Source organism: Mesitornis unicolor, unplaced genomic scaffold (genome assembly GCF_000695765.1).
Source record: "Mesitornis unicolor isolate BGI_N332 unplaced genomic scaffold, ASM69576v1 scaffold14350, whole genome shotgun sequence".
NCBI lineage: Eukaryota > Metazoa > Chordata > Aves > Mesitornithiformes > Mesitornithidae > Mesitornis > Mesitornis unicolor.
This window is the reverse complement of record NW_010159114.1, coordinates 8,426-31,411: the sequence shown is the minus strand read 5'-3', so window position 1 is coordinate 31,411 and position 22,986 is coordinate 8,426. Positions and strand designations below refer to the sequence as shown.

Below are 22,986 nucleotides of genomic sequence, written 5' to 3'. Positions count from 1 at the left end.
AACTTGCGCACTCAAAAAAGTTTTTATCTTTTTTGTCAAAAAACAGCTCCAAGAACAATTTGCTATCCTCATCAGCAGTGAAGGTTTTACCATTCATGGTGTTTTGTAAAGAACGAAACAAATGGCAGTCTGATGGTGTCAGGTCTGGTGAATATGGTGGATGTGGTAACGCATCCCATCCAAGCTGTAACAATTTTTGATGACTGACCAAACTTGTCTGTGGTCTGGTGTTATCATGGAGAAACACAACACCTTTGTGATTCACCAATTCTGGACACTTCTGTTTGATGGCATCATTTAACTTACCCAGTGTCGACAGTACACATCCAAATTAATGGTCTGGTTCCTTGGAAGCAACGCAAAACACACAATGCCTTTGAAATCCCACCAGACTGAGAGCATCACCTTCCTTTGGTCAATGTCTGCTTTTGAATGGCTTTGAGCTGGGTCATCACACTTACTCCATGATCTTTTTTGTTCACCATTGTTGTAGATGATCCATTTTTCATCGCCTGTTATCATATGTTTCAAAAATGGATTGTTTTCTTCACATTTGAAGAGAGAATCACAGATGTCAATGAGCTTAGTGAGATGAAATTGAGCTCATGTGGTACCCAGATATCGAGCTTCCTAAGGTATCCAAGTTGTTTTAAATGGTTTTCAATGCTCGATTTCGATTTCTTAAGATTATCAGCAATCTCTCTTGTCGTTAAATGGATTTGATCAATGCCTTTATTTTGTCTTTATCAACTTTGATTGGCCTTCCTGAGCGTGGTGCATCTTTAACAGCAAAATCTTTGGACCAAAATTTAGCAAAGCAATTCTAGCACTGCCATAGTTTTAAGGCATCTTTTTTTTTAACTGCATTTTTCCCTTTTTGGAAATAATACAGCAAAACATGACAAAAATGTTCCTTTTGATTTTCCATTTTGAAATCAATGCCAAGTAAGTAATTGATAGCAAAATCATGCACTTCCTTTTTCTAAAACAAGCTTGAACTGTCAGCTGTCAAGTTACATAATGAATTTTAAAATGAAGTTAGTTACATTTAAAGACATGTATGCCCATGTATTAAAAAAAAACAACCTGCAATTACTTTTTGGCCAACCCAATAGTAAGTAGCATTTCTAACTACAAGGTTAGGATAAGACACCTCAGAAGGCAAAGATGTCTCCTCTACTAGAGGAAGCCAAGAAAAGCCTATTCAAACTTCAGTCACTGACAATCTATGTATATGCACTATCCTGCCTCAGAACACCGGAAATGGAGTAGATCACCTATGGTCTCAATTTTCTAGAATTTTGCACATCAGCAACTTCTGACCTCTCCTAACTTGCAAACCACCTAACTTTAACATCCAGAGACATAACCAGTAATTACTGAGCCAGCACTATAGGAGGGGAAGAGCCTTTGGATTGGTGCAACTCTCGGTTCCATTGCTTGGTCAGCTGAATTACAGAATGGTCAGCTGTATTTCATTTATTGTCTGCCATGAGTAAGAAATTCCCATTCACCGTTCCAAAATATTTTGCTCAAACAGAGGATATTGCTGCCAAACAGTGGCAGCAGTCTTGGCTGAAGAAAATCTCAGGGAAGAACCTGCTAGTTTGCATCTCTGGAGTTAGACTCACTATTGTTATAGATAGTACTACGGTTATTGAATATGGCTTCCTCACACACAGGCCAGTATAAGAAAATATTTATTTTGGTACAGAATGCCAAGCTATTATTAAAGAAGTCCTAATGAGACATGTTTTGCCAATTAAGAAATTTAGTGTTGTAAGGGTAGCACTACGTCACTTAATTCCTCCAGTGCAGCAGACAAGCTTTGATCCAAACACTACTCTCTATCTGATCACAAGCTGAGCTCAAAGAAACAGTCTACCCAGGTATTTTGTTTCACAATGTCAGAGAAAGGCCATAGTAGGATTCTTCCAACCATCTCAGAGCAGTCAGACACTTAGCTATATTTACTGAATGAATAAATTGCCAGGAATTAAAAAAGTTGTTTTTGCAGGAAGATGTCCATAACAGAACTATTAGCAAGTCTGACTGAGGGAATTCAGAGACAGATAAGTGAAAGCCCCTATTGTTATACATTTCCAAAATGCTTTTCCATTATGGACTTAGTTGCTAAATGTTGCCAGAATTCAGTGCTGAAACTTCACAGGATACATACTCTAATGGTCCAGAATACATAAAACTGCATTGCAAAAACCAATAACATGATAGACTATTACTGTTGTGTCAGAAAATGTTATTATGTGAAGATTCTGATATCCATACAAAATGAAACATAGTATAACGGGGAATAATTGAGCTCATTCTCCTTACCCACTCACTACATGGTCTTTATTATCTTCTGACTGCAAACACAGCTATTGGAATGGGAGGGGAAGGAGAGAAGACAACTTGGCAGTCTATCAATATGACTATTTTGTCATTCTAGTTTTAAAATAGAGGCAGTTAGAAAGAGAATGTGTATGTTATGTGTTAGTTTTCGATGGAGTAACATATAAGAAAGCCCTTCTGGGCCACCTGCAAAATTACTGCTTTGCTGTTAACAGCTTACAACAGATTGTTATTGCTGAAGGTTTTAATGAACATGTTTTGTCAGTAATAAAATTCGAAGACAGCTCTGTCAAACTCAGAAGTATAAAAATACTCATAAGAAAAGGATAATTATCACTACTTACCAATTCCATACTTTGTCCTGTAATGTTCTTTAGTGAATTCATCACAGTCACAGAGCATTATCTTCCTTCCCCAAACATTAATTACTGCCCCTATTTTCAGGTCACTGTCTCTGTAAAATTCCTGATGCACTGCTCCTGTCTAATAAAAGAGGGAACATTTATATAGCAACTCTATAAATCTCAGAATCCCATAACCTTTCCTAAAATCTAGGTCATTTAGTCTGTGTGATTTAAAAGTTAACCTTCATAGTCAATTTGCAAGTATTTTTCACCCCATGCTAAGCTACCTCACTTTAATAAATGCAGAATTTACATACAGTAAATCTCAGTAGTTTTCATTTGAGCTATTCTCCAGTGGCAACAAAATTGTATAAGTAACTCTCTCTGTTGTAGAGGATAACAACCGCAGAAATTACAAAAACTACTATAAAGACATTCAACAGCTGGAGGGATTCAATAATATCTGACCTTACGATTGTCCACAAGGTAACGGCTTTTGTTTCCTAATAAATTTCCAAACATATTGAGAACAGTGCGATTGGTGATGGTGCCCGGCTGATACAGTCCGGTGGGAGCATACTGCAAGAAAAGAGATCAACTCTTAAGAAATACAGTTAACAGGGAAGAAAGAGAACTCAGTTAACGTAGAACTAGCAGGGTTTTTACAGGCTGACTGCTATTGTATTTTCTTGGGAGAACTTTTAGTAAATTCTAAGGTAACATTACACAACTGAACCTGAAAGCAAGCGTATACGTCCAAAGTTAGTATGTATGCCAGAAGAAGCATTCAGAATCTTACTGTGCATCCAAAAGTGAAGTTTTGCTCTTCTTGGAAGCAAACAGAAAGCATGGGTTAGCACATCCAAACTAATACATCCTTGTCAACATCTGTCCTAAAGGCTATTATTTTGATAGGCAATAATTATAAAAATGGGCAAAAGAACCACTCAGGGCTGGTCCTACTGTGCTAAGCACTGCACAAACGCAGGGGATTCAAGTCAGCACGATTCTGTTGGCAAAACTGTAGTATTTCTGTTTCTATTTTAAGTTTCAAAATCACAATATGAATTTATCCCAGTAATATCAAACTTAACATGCAAACACTTTTTAGCAAAAAGATATATAAACAAACTGCTGATTCAGGGTAACTAAAGTGGGTTATTTTGTCATACCATCTTCCCTGACACCCCAGCTTTTGACTTATCTCCTCTGCTGTCCTCAAAATTTCCACTAAATTCAGACAAAGAAGCCAGCCTGTAAAACTGCAACATGCACTTCAGTGGTCGACGGGGTCTGTTAACATAGAGCTACTGCTAAATCAGCATCTCAGAACACAGGATGCATAAGGTGAGAAAAACGCAATATTTTGCTGTTAAGTTTTTACTATAAAATCTCTTGTACATTTATGGCATCACAAATAGATTACCAGTATGAGAGGGAAAGGAGAGAAAAGATTCCCCAGTGTTTTACTCCATCTGTGGGTTGACATTATTCTATCATCAGGATCTGTCTGGAGCGATACAGAAGTGTATCCAGCTTATTAATTTTATAATTGTAATAGGTTACAGCAGACTCAGACCCCTGGAAGATTTCTCTGACAGATGCCTTCTCAAATAAGCACCTGATTAATGCCTGACAAAGCTTGTTCGTGGATTCCTATGATTATAATCAGCTTTGCATAAGGTCCCAAATCTAAGAACTCAATCAGAAATCACTCTAAATTTGCTACAAAGAAGTAGTTATGGAGTACTAAAACTGGACTTTTCTAAAGCTTCCAAATATAATACGGATCAAATCTGAATTCAGCTCAGTTTTGCATTAGTTTATCTATCAATATTAATTAATTTTCTGAACTTCCATTACTGCACACTTTATTAATACATTTACATTAATACACTAATATGGGAGAAAGGAAATCATAGGATATCTTTCTGCCCAAATTCTCTCTCCTTTTAATTTAAGCATGACAAGCCTAAACCTTTTTTTCCCATCACTTATTAAATTATTATATGAATATGTGTGCTAAACCTAAATCTTGCAATTATGATTAATATTCTGATAACACTTTCTAAATATCATTACAATCCTAATACAGGATTTTCAAAGCAAGGCATTTAATATTTCTTAATTAGCGGAAGAATTCTAAATAAGCTTAAATTTTCATTTCTCACCTTTGGAAGCTTCTCTCTTCTGAGGAAAAGTGGAACTGTATCCCGGCCTGAGTTTACTGGCACAATTTCTTTTATATCAATAGTATCATCAGCCAAATAATAGTGCAGAACAAGTTCCCGTGGGTCGTGAAACATGGCTTCTGGATCATCCCACACACAGAAGAAACGTAAAACATGGCCATCATGCTCCAGAAATTGTTTCAAAGTATCTAAGCGCTCATAAGGGCGCAATGGATTCATATAATCCAAAATCTGCAGATAAAGGAGAAATTAAGAGAAAAACCTTTCTTAATCATTTGCTCTTAAAAACAGGATACCAAACTGCAGGGTACCATCTACTCTTAGAACATGCTTTTAGGATTTTCAAATAACATCACGCAATTACAATATATGGAACACTATTTATGCCATTACCAAAGAACTATTTACAGGGTTGCTGTAACCTCAGAAAATAGATGAAAAATTGGTTTTGATCCTTGTTTTTCTTGCAATAAGGTCCTTCAGATCAGAGAATTGTTAAATTATTTATAGAACAGCTCACATTTTCAACAAATTGCCCATGGTAATCAGATTACTACAACTCCAAATAGCATCACCCTTCCTGATTTACTTCCTTGAAAATTATTTTTTCTAGATGATATGGTATAAAGAATTAATTTCTTCTTTTCCCTGCAGCGTTTTCTTTCTTTTAGCTTCAAAACACAGTTAATTAACTTTTGATTCATGCCATACAGTTGGCTGGTACTGGCTATATATGTTCTTCTCTCAATGTACAGCCATAGGTCTGAAAAGAAATAGCAAATCTCCAACTACAAATATATTACAGTTGATGTGATCTATGACAAGATGCTATCTACAGTCATGGTTGCTGCATTAAACCGGATCCCAGGATGATGATCCAATCCGAGGATGGCCAGCCCAAGACACCACTACACAGAACCAGGAGCCATGTTACAAATTCTACTTTTGACTGTGGAACTGCAAAAAGCCTAAAGGTATGAATGAAGTGAAACCAACACATCCACCTCAGAGTACCTCAAAGACATGCAAATGGTCCTACACATCTCAGTCATAATCATTTTCCATTTTTGCTGCTGAGAGCTGCAGCAATTTTCTCAATAGGAGGATTAAATTGAAAGCAACAGATACATGTAGTATTTGTTGCTTTCAGATTATTATGCTGGATCTATCACAACTGGCTGCATATCAGGGGTCAACAGTCCTAAGAGTCAGGTCAAGAGAAAAATACAGTGCCACCTCACTCGTACTAATCAAGAAAAACAGAAGTGAAAGAAACCATCATTATTCCCTACAGAAAACATCACTCCTACTACTATTCCCACAGAACAGACCCCAAATCCTGAAGAGAGGAACATACATAGCATCTAGGAGCTGCGAGTCAGATTCTTGGAGTAGGCATGTATGTGTTCCCATACATTCATAAAAAAGAGAACTGCATTCAAATAAAACCTCACAAGTCTTAAAACTGCAGAGTGCTGGGTTCTGTGTGGCAGAAGAATTTGCTTTACACATGCAAAGAGCTTTTAATAACATCAGATAGAGATGATAGATAACATACGAATAGACAATGTGAGTGAGCCACTCACAGAAGCCATGAAAGTGCTTGAACCACAATGCCAATTAGATCTTGCTTTAAACACTTTAAAAGTGTTTATTATCATTAAATTAGCTCAAGCGAAATCATAGGTAGAACACACAATAGCTCCATATTTTTCTTTTCAGTTTAATATGGAAAGATTATTTTATTTTTGCCAGTTATTTTGTTGTGTTTCAAAAGGTGTGTGAACACATCAGGAGAAAAACAGTTATATTTGGGACTTCACTATGTTAGTACAACAAAACATATATTAACATTTTTAAAAGAAAGTTTTCTCTTGCAGTTATGTTGAAATAGCTACCTCTATATACCTTCTATTTGATATTAGAGAAATATTTTATATAATGCATACTATAAATAGCACTTTTATTAAAATCAATTTTTCACTATTACTGCTTCATCTGACCTTTTGACGCTCTTTGGTGTATGGGTCATCTGGAAGACTTGTGGGAGTATTTAATCTCACTCCCATCTTCCTCAGGAATTTTTTTGTAAACAGGTCACAATCTATAATCTTGTATCTTCGGGCATAAAAGTTTACTTCAATATTGATATTGAAATTATCTATAGTATAGAACTGATCTTCATGAGGAGGTGGAAGTGGAATCCGATGCCGTCGAACAATAGTTCCTGTAAAAGAATCAGAATAAATTAATAGAGTGAAAATCCTCTGCTCTAAGGATCAGTTCACAGACCTGCTAATTTTCTATGCTTATACGACCAGAACAGATGAAGCCATGTGGGACAAACAAAACTATCCCTCACTCAGCATAAGAACTGTGAGGTAAGAGAATCCTTTTTATTAACAGTAATACTTTACACTGATCATCTTCTAGAACCTCAAGTTCTAGTATTTGACTGAAGCGAATGCAGAAATTTATCACTTTCTGGAGCAAACAGGAAGCCACCGGAATAAATCCATACTTGTTAGTGCAAATGTAAAAGGTTAGAATTTTTTCAATGAAAATAGCAAGGACAGTGCTCTCATTAAGAAGAAAGATGTCTTTTTCACTTTTTCTGAAAAGCAACACCAGTCTCCAGTACTCATTAGTATCATTAACTTTTCTTACTTAAAAAAAAAACACACAGAAAAAGTTATGCAAAAAACAGGTGGCAGGGATGTATGCGATAGACAAGATTTGTGTGTATGCTCTTCAAGGTGAGGAGAGCCATATGTAACTAAAATTAGAGAAAAAACCTGTCCTACCAAGGAAAAAAGTGTGACTTATGAAGTATGGACACAGGCATTTTCAACTGAGCTTCCTTAAGGAGCACACTGAAAGTAGAGACAACAGAGGGGAGTTGGGCTGCCTGCTGGGTTGCAGTAAAGAATATATTGCAAAAATACAGAGCCAGGAACTCATAACCCATAGTCTAACAGGAACACTATCCAAAAGAAAAAAAAAAGGGGGAAGGAAGGAGGAGGGGAAGAGAAGAGAGACATTTTAACTTTCTTAAAGTAAGTACACACATTTTCTTATTGCTAGTCTTTAAATGAAAGGACTGTTATTCTGAGAGAACTGTATTTGTTTACATTTACCACAATAAAAGAGAAGGAATCTGCTATTGGTCTATCAGCCGTGACAAGCTGACAACTCACAAATACACTGATGAATTGGGTAATACTTCAAAAGTACTCACTGCTGATGATTAAGAGACTGGAGCAGCTCTCATATGAGGAAAGGTTGAGGGAGCTGGGTCTGTTCAGCCTGGAACAGACAAGGCTGGGGGGTGAAACTTATCAATGTTTAAAAATATCTGATGGGAGGGAATGAAGAAGATGGAGCCAGGCTCTTCTCTGTGGTGCCCACTGGCAAGACAAGAGGCAATGGGCACAGTTACAAGACACAAAATTCCGTCTGAACACAAGAAAACACTTTTTCACTGTGAGGCTGATCAAGCACTGGGATAGGTTGCTCAAAAAGGTTATGGAGACTCCATTCTTGGAGATATTTAAAACCCAACTGGACCTAGCCCTGGGCATCTGGCTGTAGCTGATCCTGCTTTGAGCTGGGAGGTTGGACTAGACAATCTTCAGATACCCCTTCCAACCTCAACGATTTTGTGATACTGCAAGTACTTTAGAAACAACTCATAAGCTAGAGTCTCAGTAGGTTAAACAAATATGTAACACATACTTTAAAGAAAAGTATGCAGCTGCACATATGACAAGCTATGATTTATTCTGATTGAAGTTAGAGTTCACAAAGAACAGCAGATCAGCATAGCTGGGACTAAACTCCTTTTTTTAAACATTATGAGAGAACAGAAAGGACAACAGTGAAAGCTGTGCCACATCAATACCTAAATACAGTTGAGTGAAAATAATACCCTGCAGAGAATAAAAAGATGGTCCACTATTCAACTCCAGGCTCTTTGCTGTGCTTACCAACCCAGACACGTCTGTAACACCAGCTCCAGAATGCGGATACCCACTGGCTAAGATCAGCCAGGAACCGCCAACCCGTACTATTATAGTAAGTCCTTGCCACCATCGGTTCCCAACGACTTTAAAATTACAGTCATTATAAAAGTGCGACTGTAAGACAACTACAGTAAACACAGAAAAATTTCAAAACTAAAAATAGTTCTAGTACTCACCTACCACTACAATAACAGTTTATTAGACACAATTATCTAAAAGGTCTATCTCATTATCTCTCACTACAGAGCTGCATTTCTTTCCAGCGCCCTTCAGCTGTGCATCTGGTAGTGTTTCCCACTGAGTCCTGTTTGATGATGTTCCAGCATTGCTATTCTGTTTGGGGGGTAGGTGGGGGTGAAGAGGGGCCTGGGGAGAGAGGGGATGAAGATAAACAGAGGAGGAGGGAGAAAGATATCACTGTGATTTTTTTTTTTTTGGTGTTTGAATGGCCTTATTTCTGTTAGTCCGTGGAAATTCTTTATTGTTCACTTTATTTCCCTAGGGACTAATCTGTGTGAAATACCTTCCGCTACAACGTTATCAGAGATGTTTGTTAAATTCCAACTCCTATAATGAAAACATAGTCTTAATTTTTCAGGGGAATAAAGCAACAAAACATATTTACTTTACATTCCCATGAAAATAATTAAGACGCGTTCAGCATCCCGATGTTTCCTATGTACCAAATCCAACATTCTGATTACTAACCTTTGACTGTAAAATAAATTTGAACCTCTATCTGCTTAAACATATTTGTGTATGTAGTTAAGATATATCCTTATGGAAATATTAGTTAGAAAACATGGCAATTAGCACATTTTAACATGATGTAAAACTGTACTGTTTTACCATTAAGAAAACCACATCCTTTAAAATACGTTATCTGATTCTGACTAATCAGACTTGTGACTTGGGTCACTCCTACAAAAATCAACAGCTAATGTGCCAAGTCAGAACAGCCCTCCACATAAATACAAATCTTATACAAATTATCTTAGTTAAAATGTAACAGTTGGCAATTTTTTAATATGAGGTGCTTTCACCTCAGAACCAGTGAATAAACCCTCAGCTAGTTTTTATACCACTTTTCAAAGTATAATACACATGCCCATTTTGTTCTGAGGAATAAGAACTTCTTTCCTAATGGAAAATGTCTTGTAAAGATAGTATCTGTAGCAGTCCTTTGCTTTTATTAGGTATCACTGTGCCTGATCTACATGTGTGGAGGATACATTTTATATTGTTGAATTTGAAATTTAATAAAACCTGACCAGCTGAGGTTAGGTCTCAGCATTTTTAAAATTGTCCTTCCTTCTGGAAAATACTTCCATTTCTACTTTTAGAAATTTGCTACAAGTAGGTAAAGGAGGATCTGTGCAAGTGCAACACTCAGGTTGCTCAGGCTTGATGGCTACTCTTGATGTTTCTTTTGTCTTCTGTCCGTTTACTGAGCAGGCTTCCCTACCGCACCACCAAGCATTATTTTAAATATTTGCATCTGGACTGGCTAAAGCTCTCCTCTACTGTGCTCCTGTAAAGGGATTTGGGGTACTACTTTTCTCTGACATTGGTGGTGGCATAGAGTTCCCACACCATAATTTGTAGCGTATCTCCTTTTCTCTCAGGGTTTCTGATTATTTGGCAAGTACAGGAGCAGCTTAAGGAGACCTTAATAATAGTAAAGGTCTTTTTGACTATAGGGCAGCTCGTGAAGCTGGGCAGCAGACGATTTGGTCTCTGCTGCCATGTTGCTCTGCAGAAGAAATAAAGTGCTATCAAGAATTTCCTCAGCACAGCTTTCTGATTCCCTCTGCTCTACTTAAGAGTGCATTAGAGAGAAGAGAGGAATGGGTAACACTTGGAGTTTGTACACTCTTTGACTGCTCGCACAGAAAGGAGAAGCAGCAACCACTACTATTCCTGCAACACAAAGAGTTCACTCCAATAAACAAGTGGGCTTCTTACATTCACTTATTCACCCATCTCAGAACACAGCAAGGTCATGATTTGGCCACCCTTAAGTATGGCAAAATCACAATTATTTCAAAGCCTCAGAGGTGGTCTTAAATTCTCAGATAATTGGTTATATTGGAGGAGCTGACTGCAGCTTCACTTTCCCGCTAGTGCTTTCCTCTCCAGCCAGCTGGCCTTGGGAACCCAGCCAGCAGGCAGCTCCCCTCTCTTCTTCAGCTGGCTGACCTTGGGGAAACCAGCCAGCTGCTCCACTCTGCTTTGGCTTCCCGGGCCTGGGTTGCACTGGAAGAGACAGTCAACCCCATGGGACATAAATGACCTTTTGATAAGACAGTACCAGCCAGCCACAGTCCTGTTAACTGGGAATGAGATCTACAAAACACTTGCACCGCCACATCTAGCCTGTCTCTCTATGGGAGAATTTCTTTTTATATGGGAAGAACAACTAGCATTTTGGCTCCGGAAGAACACAGCGGAGTTTGGTATGTGATCAAGTTTACTGTCCTTCTCTTCACGCTGTACTCCCTTATCTTTAGTTAGTTTTTGTGCACTGTGATTGTCCTGGTATTTTTTGCTTTGAGTCTGGTTTCTCAAGTTCAGGTTGGTCTCTGCATTCCTTTGTGTTTTGCATTGAATTTCTCTGTTTTTATAGATTTCTTCTAATGCTTCTAATATTTTCCAAAGTACAAACTACGGCGAGGTAGTTTCCAGAATTAAAGGAAGCTTCTTTTTCAGTTAATTGATGCCCAAGTACAGCAGCCAATTCCATAATGCACTTTTTAAAAGTCACTGAAATACATTTCCCACAGACTATTTACTGTGTCACTCTGAGATTTTGATTAATCGTAAAAGCACATTTTCTGGTTTTTTTTTTTCCCAAAGCTGATTTGTTTTAGTTTTGTAAAATCATAATTGAAGTTAGAAATTCTTCTAACTTCATTGACAGCTGCATCCTTCACTTTCTGCAGTCCATAAGCCTCTACAAATTTTTTTCTGCAAAGCCACAAGTGGAGAGTACAGTGGGAAACTACTACATTTCTCTGATCACATCATGCCCAGGGACACTCATTGATACCATCAACCTTTGTAGGTTACAGCATAAGCACTGGTAATCCCATGGCCTCAAGGCATTAACCAGCCAAGCTAAGATCTACCTTTGATCTACCCTACCACCTGCCTTTGATCTACCCCACCACTGCTCTATCTATTTTGCAAGAAGACTCCTGAGAACAGTCATTTGAGCTGTCTATTTTACATCTTCTCTGCCAGGGTAAACATTCAAGTTAAGGTCACGACCATCTTCTGCCTTCAACAGTTCAATGCCTCCTTTTCCATCACAGTATTTTGCTCTTCCTCCTTTACTAAGCCCCTTTCCTGCCACTGTCACTCTCCAACTACCCACACAGACTGAGCCTATCCTGCTCCTGATGTTCCCACACATCTTTCTTCACCCACATCCCCACACCTGTGCTCTTCTGTTCAGTGCAGTTTGCCTTTCAAGAACCCAAGCTCTCCTACAGTTCAACTCTCCTCTACAAACCCCTGGCCTTTTAATGAACTGAAACGTATTTCTGCAGACGTGCAGAGGACAGCATTATAGTTCAGATCCTGAACTTCAGTTCAGTTCCTCATCCTGTTAACAAGCTTTTCTGCATGATCATGGGCAAGATTTTCATTCCTTTGTACTTCAGATTACCAGCTTCACAATGCAGACAGTTATGCTTTTGTTGTTCTCAGGCTTACAAACTCCCAGTCAGGAGAAGGATTTTGAATAATATAAGAGGTAACGGGCCAAATTTTACCTGAAAACAGAATAAGACTAGTAGTTAATGGTTTGGTATTTCTTTTTAAGAAATACTGCTTCTGCATATATTCAACAACAAATATTTAGTGCCTTCAACATAACAACTATGTGATTGTACTTAAGTTATGGAGCATGAAGTCACTGCCCAAGTGCATGTGAGTTAAGAATTCTCAGATAGGCACCTCCACCACCTTTTTCCATCTATATCATATTAAACTTTAGGATAATAAGAATATTTATGTAGATGTTTATGATGAAGTATAGGCCACAGATCTTCTCATCAACTGTGAAGCCTAAACACGCCCGAAACAGTCCTTAGGCCTTTCAATCTACAGTATCTCTTCCTTCCCAAACACAATCAATATACAGGGCTTCCTTCCCAGCCCAGCAAATAGATTAACTGCACTTCTGAGATCCTGAAACATTTATTTTTAATCCATCAGTTTAATGTATTGTGTATACTCATTTATTCCACATAAAGTACTTCTACAAAGCCGTAGAGGCTCTCAACACATCCTTGCATGGAAAACTCAGAGAATTCTTGTTTCCCCTTAACACCATTCATTTAATTTTAGATCTAGTACAAAAGGTGACTCCAAAACCATTAACATAAGATACAACCAGGGAAACAGGGAAATTGTAGCCTTCCTGTTTCACCAGGATCATGACTACACTGCCAGGAACATCAGTCCTGAAAGGGCAGCCTGCACAACCCATACTGCAAAGACAATGAAAACTACTCATTCCTATAGCTAGATTCAAAGGAATAAGCTTTGATTTTGCTTTATCCTGCTCTAATGAACCTGCCTTCCACCTTCCCTCTCAAAGATGTCACCTTTGCCTCTCAAGTTAACTGTATTTTCTTTGCCAACGGTCATTTGTTCTAAGCTACAAAATCCAGAAACAGCCACTCCCACTCCCATGACACACAACTCAAGGAAAACCTAAACCCAATGATTTCTTCAGGCTCACACATATGAGTGCAGAGAGAGGGTAAGTAACTTCTGCGTTCCCAGAAGAAGAGAACCAACATGATATTCTTCAGGTCTTGAAAAAACACTTGCCCAAGTAGGAGTAGGACAAGCTTTCTCTGAATTCAAAATAACTTCCTACTGAAGAGTCAAAAAGATTTCTCACGAGAAAAACTACTCAACACAGGGAGAGCAGAGCCTGGAGTACTGGTATAAGAAAAGAATCCCAGGTAATTTTATCCCAGGCCTAGCAGTAATGATGCATGTAACACCTTTAAATATTATCCTGCTCTGTAGACACAGAAATTGATAGCATCTGCTCATCTTGGGAAAGAATACGATAGTTAAACGGTTAACTTATTTTTGAAAATTGCTGTGCTAAGCTCCACTAGAATGTACAAAATATCTTTAGGGACTGGGAGGCGCGGTCATCCCAAGATAGTCATCCCAAGACATCCTGCTTATCTGGACTATATCCCCTGAAAACTTTTTTAGTTCTGGCAGTGGCCCATAAACACCAAGAAACAGCAGCTGTGTTCCCCTTCTGCAATAGGATGTTGACCGCTAGATCACATTTTCTTGTGTAAACCAAGCCCACTAATACTTCAGTAAATCGGTTCAGTAAATGCTTCTCCAAAAGTCCTCAGGCTGGCCCAAGTGCAGTCATACGACACTGAGGCAAGCCAGCTTCTTAACTTAGAGGCATCAAGGAAAAATTACAGTGCCAAGGGCACTTTAATCATAAAAGAACCATCAGCCAGAGGCACCAAAGGTGCTCTCCTCCATCAGTGGCAGAGACTTTGCTGCAGCTAATGAACAATTGCAAAGCTGCAGCTATAGAACTTACTGTCAGTGTCAGTGCCCAGATGGGAGAACCAGGCTCAGGAATGGAGCTCTAGAACACAAATCGTTTTTGCAGAAGTGACAAGACACTGACAATAGACCCACTATCATACTATTTCAAACAGCTGTATCAGAGAAAAAATGGTATGTGTGAGTGTGGGAGGGGATTCTGTCTTACAAAACCTACATCTGCAGACACTAAGACAATAAAAAAGTTCACATTATGATGCATAGTAAGAAACAATTATAGCTGTCCACTTACAACCCATTTTATCTATAAGAAGTCACATTGGGTATCCATTAGAATGGACCAAGACTGTACTGAAGAAAGATATAAAGGGCAAAAAAAGAGAGTGTTATTAAAAACAGATACCTTGAGGTATGCCACTATTTTTCACTTGCGGTTCAATCACTTGAATTGTATCATCTTCAAGGTAGAAGTATATTTTACAATGTCTGATTCTATATAGCTCTTGATTCTTGTCAGGCACTTCATCCTCAAAATAGGCATCAAAAGACAATATCTATTAAAAACAATAAATAAATATAAAGTGGCAAATTCTTCAATGCTTTTACAAAATATGTCAATAAACCTGTATAGATTATAAGTAACTAAATGTATGGATTTCAGGAGATAGATTTATTTCTTAGAAATGTAAGAATAGAAAACCACATTAAATCACATAAATTTAAAATTGCTTGGCATTTTTATTATCACAACATCTAAGCAGAGATGGAATTTTAAAGTAAAGAAATAAATCAAATATGAAACTATCAGCAGGCTGCTTGGAAAATCTTCTGAACAAAGCACTTTTGATAGCACAATGAGCTATCTAGGTCCTGAAGCAAATTTTAGACTTCTATTCAATGAATTTGCCAGAAAATAAAGTGCATTATGATAGTAATGGCTTTACCATTGAGGTAAGTGGAAAGGAGAGTTCTTTTTAAGTAGGTCCGACAAGCTGTCTAATGAGTGGTACTGAAGACTATCAGAGGGAAATGACATTTTTCACGAGTCATTCAGAGCTGTCCAATATTAGCATTTCAAAACTTATCTGGTTCTGCAATTCATTGAGTGGGGAAATCTCAGACAGTACATCAACTGGTCTCCATGGTCTCTTGCAATAGCAACAATGCAACGTGAAAAAACCTTCAGAGGTGAGGTGGTTTACTACAGTGACCTTTATGTCTGGAGATCCCAACTCAAACTTGGCAAATCATTACACATTTTTCCACTTCCTGGCATCATTTATGGTGTTTGATCACCAAGACCAATTTTAAGGGAATGCACAAGTACTATCTACTTGGTAGTGCATTACCTACCAGGATGCTTGCTGTAGTAAGTTCATGGAAGGAGGCAATAATTAAAATAAGGTTTCAATCTTGCCCCCTTACCAAATTTGGGTCAAATCAGTGCCAAATCATACTTCATTTTTTGCAATGATTCTATTTAATATATTCAATTACTTTTATTCTTGATTCATTAGACAAACTCAGGCATTGGAAGAGAGACAACTTAGCTGTTCTCCCTGTTTCAATGAGCATCTGGCAGAACACGGCTTGAAAATGCTTGAAATCTAGTGAGCTAGCCAAGAACTCTATGTGACACACAACAGACCAGTTAAGAGTTTGTTTTCCTTGAGCACGTGCTTTTGAGAACCTCAAAGTATTTCCATGAACCCTAATGACAGAGATTTTAAAACAACCTAATAGACAAACACAACCTCTTTTTCTACATCTAGGGAGAGAAACTTGCTCAGGAGCATACAAGAACAGTCACCCCAAGTCCCAGTCAGACTTCTCAACAGGCCACTCTCGCTCCTCTCAGGCAGGGTAACTGCAAGATGAAAAAACCTCTTGTTTCCACAAACTGTTTCAAAGGCTAAGATCCCACTGATTTTCAGCAGGCATCAAACAACATGACAGATATATTTTTGGGCATCGACTCTCCTGCACTTTGACCTGCCACCATGAGAGAAATAAAATTTAAATTAAAATAAAATGACACAACTGTTATCTTTTAAACCTAATGGCATTAAACCTTCACACAACAGAATCTAGACACTATCACTTATGGTTTCTTTAAGTAGTACAACATGCAAGTTTCTGAACAACCTATAGATGAAATAGTTGAAAATAAATAAAAACTCATTCTGGCCACAAGTAATTTCTAACTGTGGATTTCACTGTTTCATGTATCAAACACAAAAACACTGAATAAAACACCTGACATACAACAGAGCCAACATAAACAACTCTATCATCTTTTAACATCTCTTCTTCCTTCCATTTGCCTAAACATCGGTGTATAGTGCCATTTTTGGTGACCAGGGTATCTCTCTTGGCCTTCAGCTACTATTCTGGAAGGACTAGGTGCCTCATGTAAATCTCCTGAATGCACGAGGGGCTTAAAAGGTACTATTGTGGCCCCGCTATATCCCAGTCTGAACATCATCCTGGGGTTCAGCTGACAAGGAGCTGAATTGCATTCCTTGCCCAGCTGTTGATAAGCCATGCAACCACTGGGAATGTCCTTAGATGCTGCACCCTCTTCTCTCTATTCTGCGAGCCCCACTAGAGTATTGTCGTTTGACAAACATATTGTTCAAGTGCTCTATTTGATTACTAATTGTTCTTAATTTTGTCAACAATCTTTTCTGAGAACGGTTGTCTTGTGAGACACCAGCCAAGAGAAACAGTCTGAGTGCAGAGATCTCCAAGGACAATCAGGTGCTAAATATGCTGTATTTATTTCTTTCACTGAGCGTACACCTATGTCCTGGTTTACTCCATTCATGGAGTCTGTGCAAGTTCTTCTGCACTTAAACTTTATGCTCTTTATAACCTTTCCAACATGCTAGTGTATGACTGACATATATGCATCCGCCAACTGCAATTCTGCAGATCAAAACAGATGATTCAGGAAGGGTGGGGAGGGGAAGGAACAGAAAAGATGATGACTTACTTTTCATTTTAAAGCAAAGACAATTTTAAAAATAGTTGAAATGTAACACTTCCTAACTCATGTCTCATCTGTAGCACACTGCTGTGTGCAAAGTTCCCAATCCACTCTTTAAAAGATTCAATGTTAAGTTCAAAAACCAAAAGTAACAAATATTGAATAAATTCTGTGGCATTTTGTGAAGTTGGCACAAGGTTTCCCTGGCACCTGTGGTAGTTAAATTATAAGCACCATTTCAAGTTCAGGAGGTCTTGTATGTGTACTTAATCGTAGAAGAAATTAAATTTACACCTGCTTCCTATTAGGCATATTAAATTGCAAAAAACCTCTTAATGTACTTAATAATGAATTTTATGCCCATCCTTCCTCCAACTGCTATGGTACTGCTGAAAGTTAGGAACCAAAGAAAAATTGTAAGAAACCAGACTACATTTAAAAAGATAAACACCTACTCAAGCCATTTTTCTAGTAGTCCATTCAGTTGAGTCACAAACTGCAGCACCAGAGGACATAGCTTCATTCTAGGCTCTTAACTGGGGAAGCTAAATTAGTCGGGTAGTACCCTTTAACTGTCTGCAATGAATACAAACACATTAAGCCCTCCAGAGGCCAATTCTGAACCTGCTAACTCCTATCCTGAATTGCCCTGTGAAGGAGGAATACACTGATTAGAAAAGGAATGTCAAAAGGCCAGCTCATCTCACCAGCCAAGTTCAGTGGCACGTGCCCACTGCCTCCTTCCTGACCCCTCTATTTCATAAACTTGGGTCCAAGTCCTGCTAACTCAGGTATGGCCCTGAGAAGCCAACGCACACCTCCGTGTTGAAAGAAGGGTGCAGATTCAGGAAGTGCAGGACTGGCTGAAACCTTAACCCTCTGGCACATTAGACCTATTCATACTTCAGCACATTTCTGAAAACTATGTGAGCAATACTAAGGACTTCTGAAGCAATGCTAACTGAAGTAATGTGTATCTGTTCAAGCCTTACATTTCCTTGTAGTATTTTCTGGTCTGCCAAAGGGATGAATGCATAATTGTACTGCAATTACCTGCATAGCTCTTCTTTTGATGAAAAAATTATGAGGTTAGTCATTCTTTCCAATATTTAAATGCCATAACCGTTTAGTCATGCAACATTTCTGTGATACACTGAACCATTTCTTTTTCTGGATCATTTTTCTTCTCTGATTGCAGGCTTTTTGCCTTAGAAATAAAACTTTGCTAAGTAAAATCTAATGTAAATTTAAACATGCAAAGTAATGACAGTGTGCCACAAAATTCATAACATCACAGATCACAGTTATTTGATAACACCCTAACCTTAAAGGTGTCACTACATTCTTACAAAATTTAAAAAAATACTTCTAAATTCCTGTGTCTATAATGGACACAATCTACCTATATTACACATGAACAGATCACACAAAAGTCAACAGGACTTTGAGCAAGCAAACATGATGGCATAAGTGAATTCCAAGCCCACAGTACTCCACTGTGGTTAATGGTTCCCAAGTGCCCATGCATATTTTCTCCTCGACTGGGGCCTACGTTGCATTCATTCTTACCAGGCTGTCAAATAATTCCTTTACTATCACCGTTTTCACTAACAAAAAATATATCAGTCACTCCATTATTTTTATCATATCTTGTAGGAGATGTACCCCAATACAGAAATATTTCAATATGTTGCTCTATGGCATTATATATGTTTATATTAATTGTCCAATATACCAATATGATGGAAATAGATGTTACCATTCTTTTTGTCTATCTAGGAGCTTTTTTTGTATGCACAAAATAATCTCCTGAAGTATTAGACTAACTGAATTCACCATTATACCATCTTTGTCATATTGTAACTATTCATAAAAAACACACAGATATAGATTTCTACGTACCTGCTTGTCAAATGCTATCCAAGCAGGAGCATCACTTCCCATTCCTTCAGGAAACACACTGTATTTAGGTTTCAGCTTCTGACCAGGCAACACTTCACCTCCTATTCCAGGTTTATCTTCTCCAATCAGCATAGCGACATTATTGCAAAAACCGCAGTACTGTGACTTGTGGAACTTTTCTTTCCCTATCTGTGAAAAGTTTGGAAGAAAAAGAGAAAAAAAAGTCTGGGTATTTGTTTTTAAATCTGCAAGAGACAACTATTCAGGTAATGGGGATTAATCCTGTAAAAGTTCCTGTATGATTACTTTTAACACAGAGTCTAGAAAACTGTAACAACTGGAATCCTCCAAGGGAAGTGACATATTTCAGTAGTCAATTTGCCAGCCTTATAGGCAAAAATGGAAAAATATTGCAGTAATTTACCCAGGCTGAGAGAGAGGATGATACCAGCCATTTTCCCCCACCTCCTTCCCTGCAATAAGGATTGAGGCATGTGGTAGAAAGAAGTAAGTCACCTATGAGAACTGTTGAAAAAGGTAGAGGGGAAAAGCCTTTTCTATGGATCTCCAGAGGACAAATGGAAACGGTTCAGGAGTAACCAGAGAACAGTCCGCTCTCATTACTTATGTCAAAGATCTATTTACACTTGTATCCCCGAGTGCAAAATAAATAGTTCTGTACTAGTGAATACACTTGAATTTTGGGAGGTTGGATCTAAATCAAAAGACGGAATATTCATTCCATCTGGGCTTATTCCAAAAGAAGGTCTCTGTAGTTATTTCTTTATATTATTACTATTTTTCCAGGCAATTAAGGATAAAGTGCTTAAAAAAATATGCACAACCAACTGCAAAGAAACCCATCTTGCCTACTCACATTTCTTGGCTGGGGCTGGAGCCAGTCTTGAAGTGATGCAGAAAAGACTCTGGCTTTACATGAGTATCAGTCCTGCCCATGGGAACGTCCCTCCTAATGAGCTGCCTGCTTTCCTGGCCAGTTCCCTCAAATGAAGGCAGCCAGTGTAAGCAGTGCTCGGGCAGCGATCCCCTCATGACCCCACACATCCGTTTCACACGAGAGGACAGGGAAATATGAAAAGCCAACAGAAAGCTCCACTAACCCTTCCTCCCATAAGCAGCAGTCCTGAACTCATTAGCTCCTTTAGCTCTGCTATTCCTCCCTTCCTTGCCCTCTCCAATCCTTGAAAAACTTTGGGAAGGTGGAGAAGGGTCTCTGGGTAACTGCACGCCAGCACACCCAGTGAGGGGAGATGGAGACCACCACAGCTGTGCCCTCCCTCGGCCTGGGACTGGGCGAACATGAGAGAAGATGAGGCTGAAGGAGGAGGAACTAATGTTATGGGTGAGCACAGAGAAGGCCCTGGTTAGAGGAAAAGGCTGGACAGCAAAATTTGCACAGTAGCACTGGAGTAGGTACATCCGCAAAGCAGCAGAGGGACAAAACTGACTCTCACTTGGAAGACTGTGCAACACTAATTATCACATGCATATACATATTTAAACCAGTACTCCCCCAAAAAGTGTAGCCAACTCTATGTTACTATCAGGAACCAACAAAATGGCCAAGAAACACAACATAGGAAAGGAACAGATCATTGCTTTTCATTATGGCAACGTTCAAGCACTCCAAGATAAAGTAACACATGCTCAGCACAGCAGTTCTGGGAGCAAGTGCGAGCACTGAAGCAGCAAAATCTGAAAGTAACCAAGTAGTTATTTCATTCTGCCAATATAAGAGATCTTGAGTAAGGAAGCTGCTAACCACCCTCATGGCTCATACCATTCAACACGCGTATATACAAGCTAGTGCACACTGCGAGCACACTCTGAGCCGTTCACCTGCCTTGCACTGCTCTAAATCCGATGACACAGGATGGAGAGCTGCCCTTGACACAAACAGCTCAATCGCTACCTTAGCTTAACCTTTGCTTAAAATCCTTTTTGTACCACTTGTGTCCTTTTGCAAGGACAACGGTATGAAAAATAATTAACTACTCACTATTTTTGCAACTTATTAATACCATAATAATCTATGGCCATACCTTGCTTAGGTTAACAAAAGCAGGGCTAGCCAGCACCCTTTGAAACAGTCATTGCAAAATGAGGTAAGGTTTGCATACAGGTGTCTGTAATGGAGTATGGAAGCACTTCCTCAAAAAAGGTTATTTAAAAGGTAAGCAATGTTTTGAAAAGGAGTGAATAAAAGGGCACATGGCAAGTCTCATAGTGTAAAGAATAATAAATAGGGAAAAAAAAAAAGAGGTATTCCTGAACCACATAACTCAATAACGAGGGTTACTGAATAAAAGAGAAAATCAATAAAAGGAAATGCTTGTGTAATGACTAGTTAGCCCATGGGCCACCCTGCCACACAGCATTGCTCAAGCCAGGAATTTAACAACATTTTTTAAAGAGCTGCATATTTGCAGGAATAAATAATGCCCAAAATAAAATATTTCATAAAAGCACTTTTTGAGCTGCGATATAAAATGTCATGCTTCAGTGTGCAGTGTAAGCACTGACATTTAGGCATTAGAAGCATATCTCCATGTGGTCATCCCACCCACCCCCCCTCGAGAAGTGAGCACAGGCGCTCTCCTGGTACGGGACTCTGGAACAGAAGGACACTGATAATGTCAGGCACCCGCTTTGTAACACATCTGCATTTGGGGTGGTTTCCTACTCTCCTTTGAGTGCTACTGAGCTGCTCTTTCTCCTTCTATTTCTTTTTATAAGAATTTTGTTCCTCAGTAGGCTGACAAAGAGCCGGGGAGAAGTCAGAACAGGAGGAGCTTTCTGCATGTATCTGTTCAAATGTGGAATAACTATAGTCAAGCTGAGCTTTAAAAACGAAATTTCTAGACAGAAACATCTGACTTATACTGAAGGTGCTACAGAACAGATCCATTTTTTGGCACAGCAAGTATTTAATTATTTTTGCCCTATTACCAAAGCATGAGTTAGAGTTAAAGGCAGAGTTATCAAAGCACAGTGAGGGTTGCAGTTTTCCTGAGCAAAGGAAAGCTTTCCATGTCCTCAAAGCTTCCTCTAGAAGCATTTGCTGTTCATCGGCTTCTGGGTTTTGGCAAGCTACAGTGTAGTAAAGTGTCATCAAAGTAATCCAGCTTTTCTGCTGCTGGAAATTTTCCAGAATTTAGGGATGAAATCAGAACATCATTCACAATTCGATATGAAAAATACATGGCCCAATAGCTGCAATTCTGTTAAGAATCTTTTGTGGCATTCTTGTAACTTTTTAGGGTTTGACAGAAAGGTTATTTTAGATTCCTAATCATAGAATTACTTATAAGCCCCATCTCCATGAATGGAGAAGGGCTAAATCCATATGCAAAATAATATTGTCTGAAAGTCTGTATAGTTACTTCTTTAAAAAAAAACCAAAACAAAAAAACCCTAAACCACCACCACTACCAACAACAACAAAGAAAGATGAAGAAAAAGAGTAATTATAATTGAAGATCACAAAAAAGAAAAATGACATTTGGGAAACTTCAGCTAATGAGTACAGACCACATCCAGCCTAAAATAGTGACAGAACATCATGTTACCTCCACAGTAATACTAAATTACTTCTAAAAGAA

At 38.5% G+C, this 22,986-nt stretch overlaps 1 protein-coding gene across 1 annotated transcript in view; it reads right to left on the bottom strand.

Moving 5' to 3' along the window:
* EFHC2 (EF-hand domain (C-terminal) containing 2) overlaps nt 1-22,986 on the bottom strand; it is a gene marked incomplete at its 3' end in the record, with an annotated part of 36,459 nt that overhangs the window by 7,512 nt on the left and 5,961 nt on the right. Inside the window, exons 2-7 of the mRNA XM_010185661.1 lie at nt 19,364-19,552; nt 14,876-15,026; nt 6,892-7,115; nt 4,868-5,119; nt 3,165-3,275; nt 2,697-2,835 (exon numbers count right to left, since the gene is read on the bottom strand). Coding sequence (XP_010183963.1) covers nt 2,697-2,835; nt 3,165-3,275; nt 4,868-5,119; nt 6,892-7,115; nt 14,876-15,026; nt 19,364-19,552 — 1,066 coding nt within the window. The remainder of the gene's footprint in view (nt 1-2,696; nt 2,836-3,164; nt 3,276-4,867; nt 5,120-6,891; nt 7,116-14,875; nt 15,027-19,363; nt 19,553-22,986) is intronic.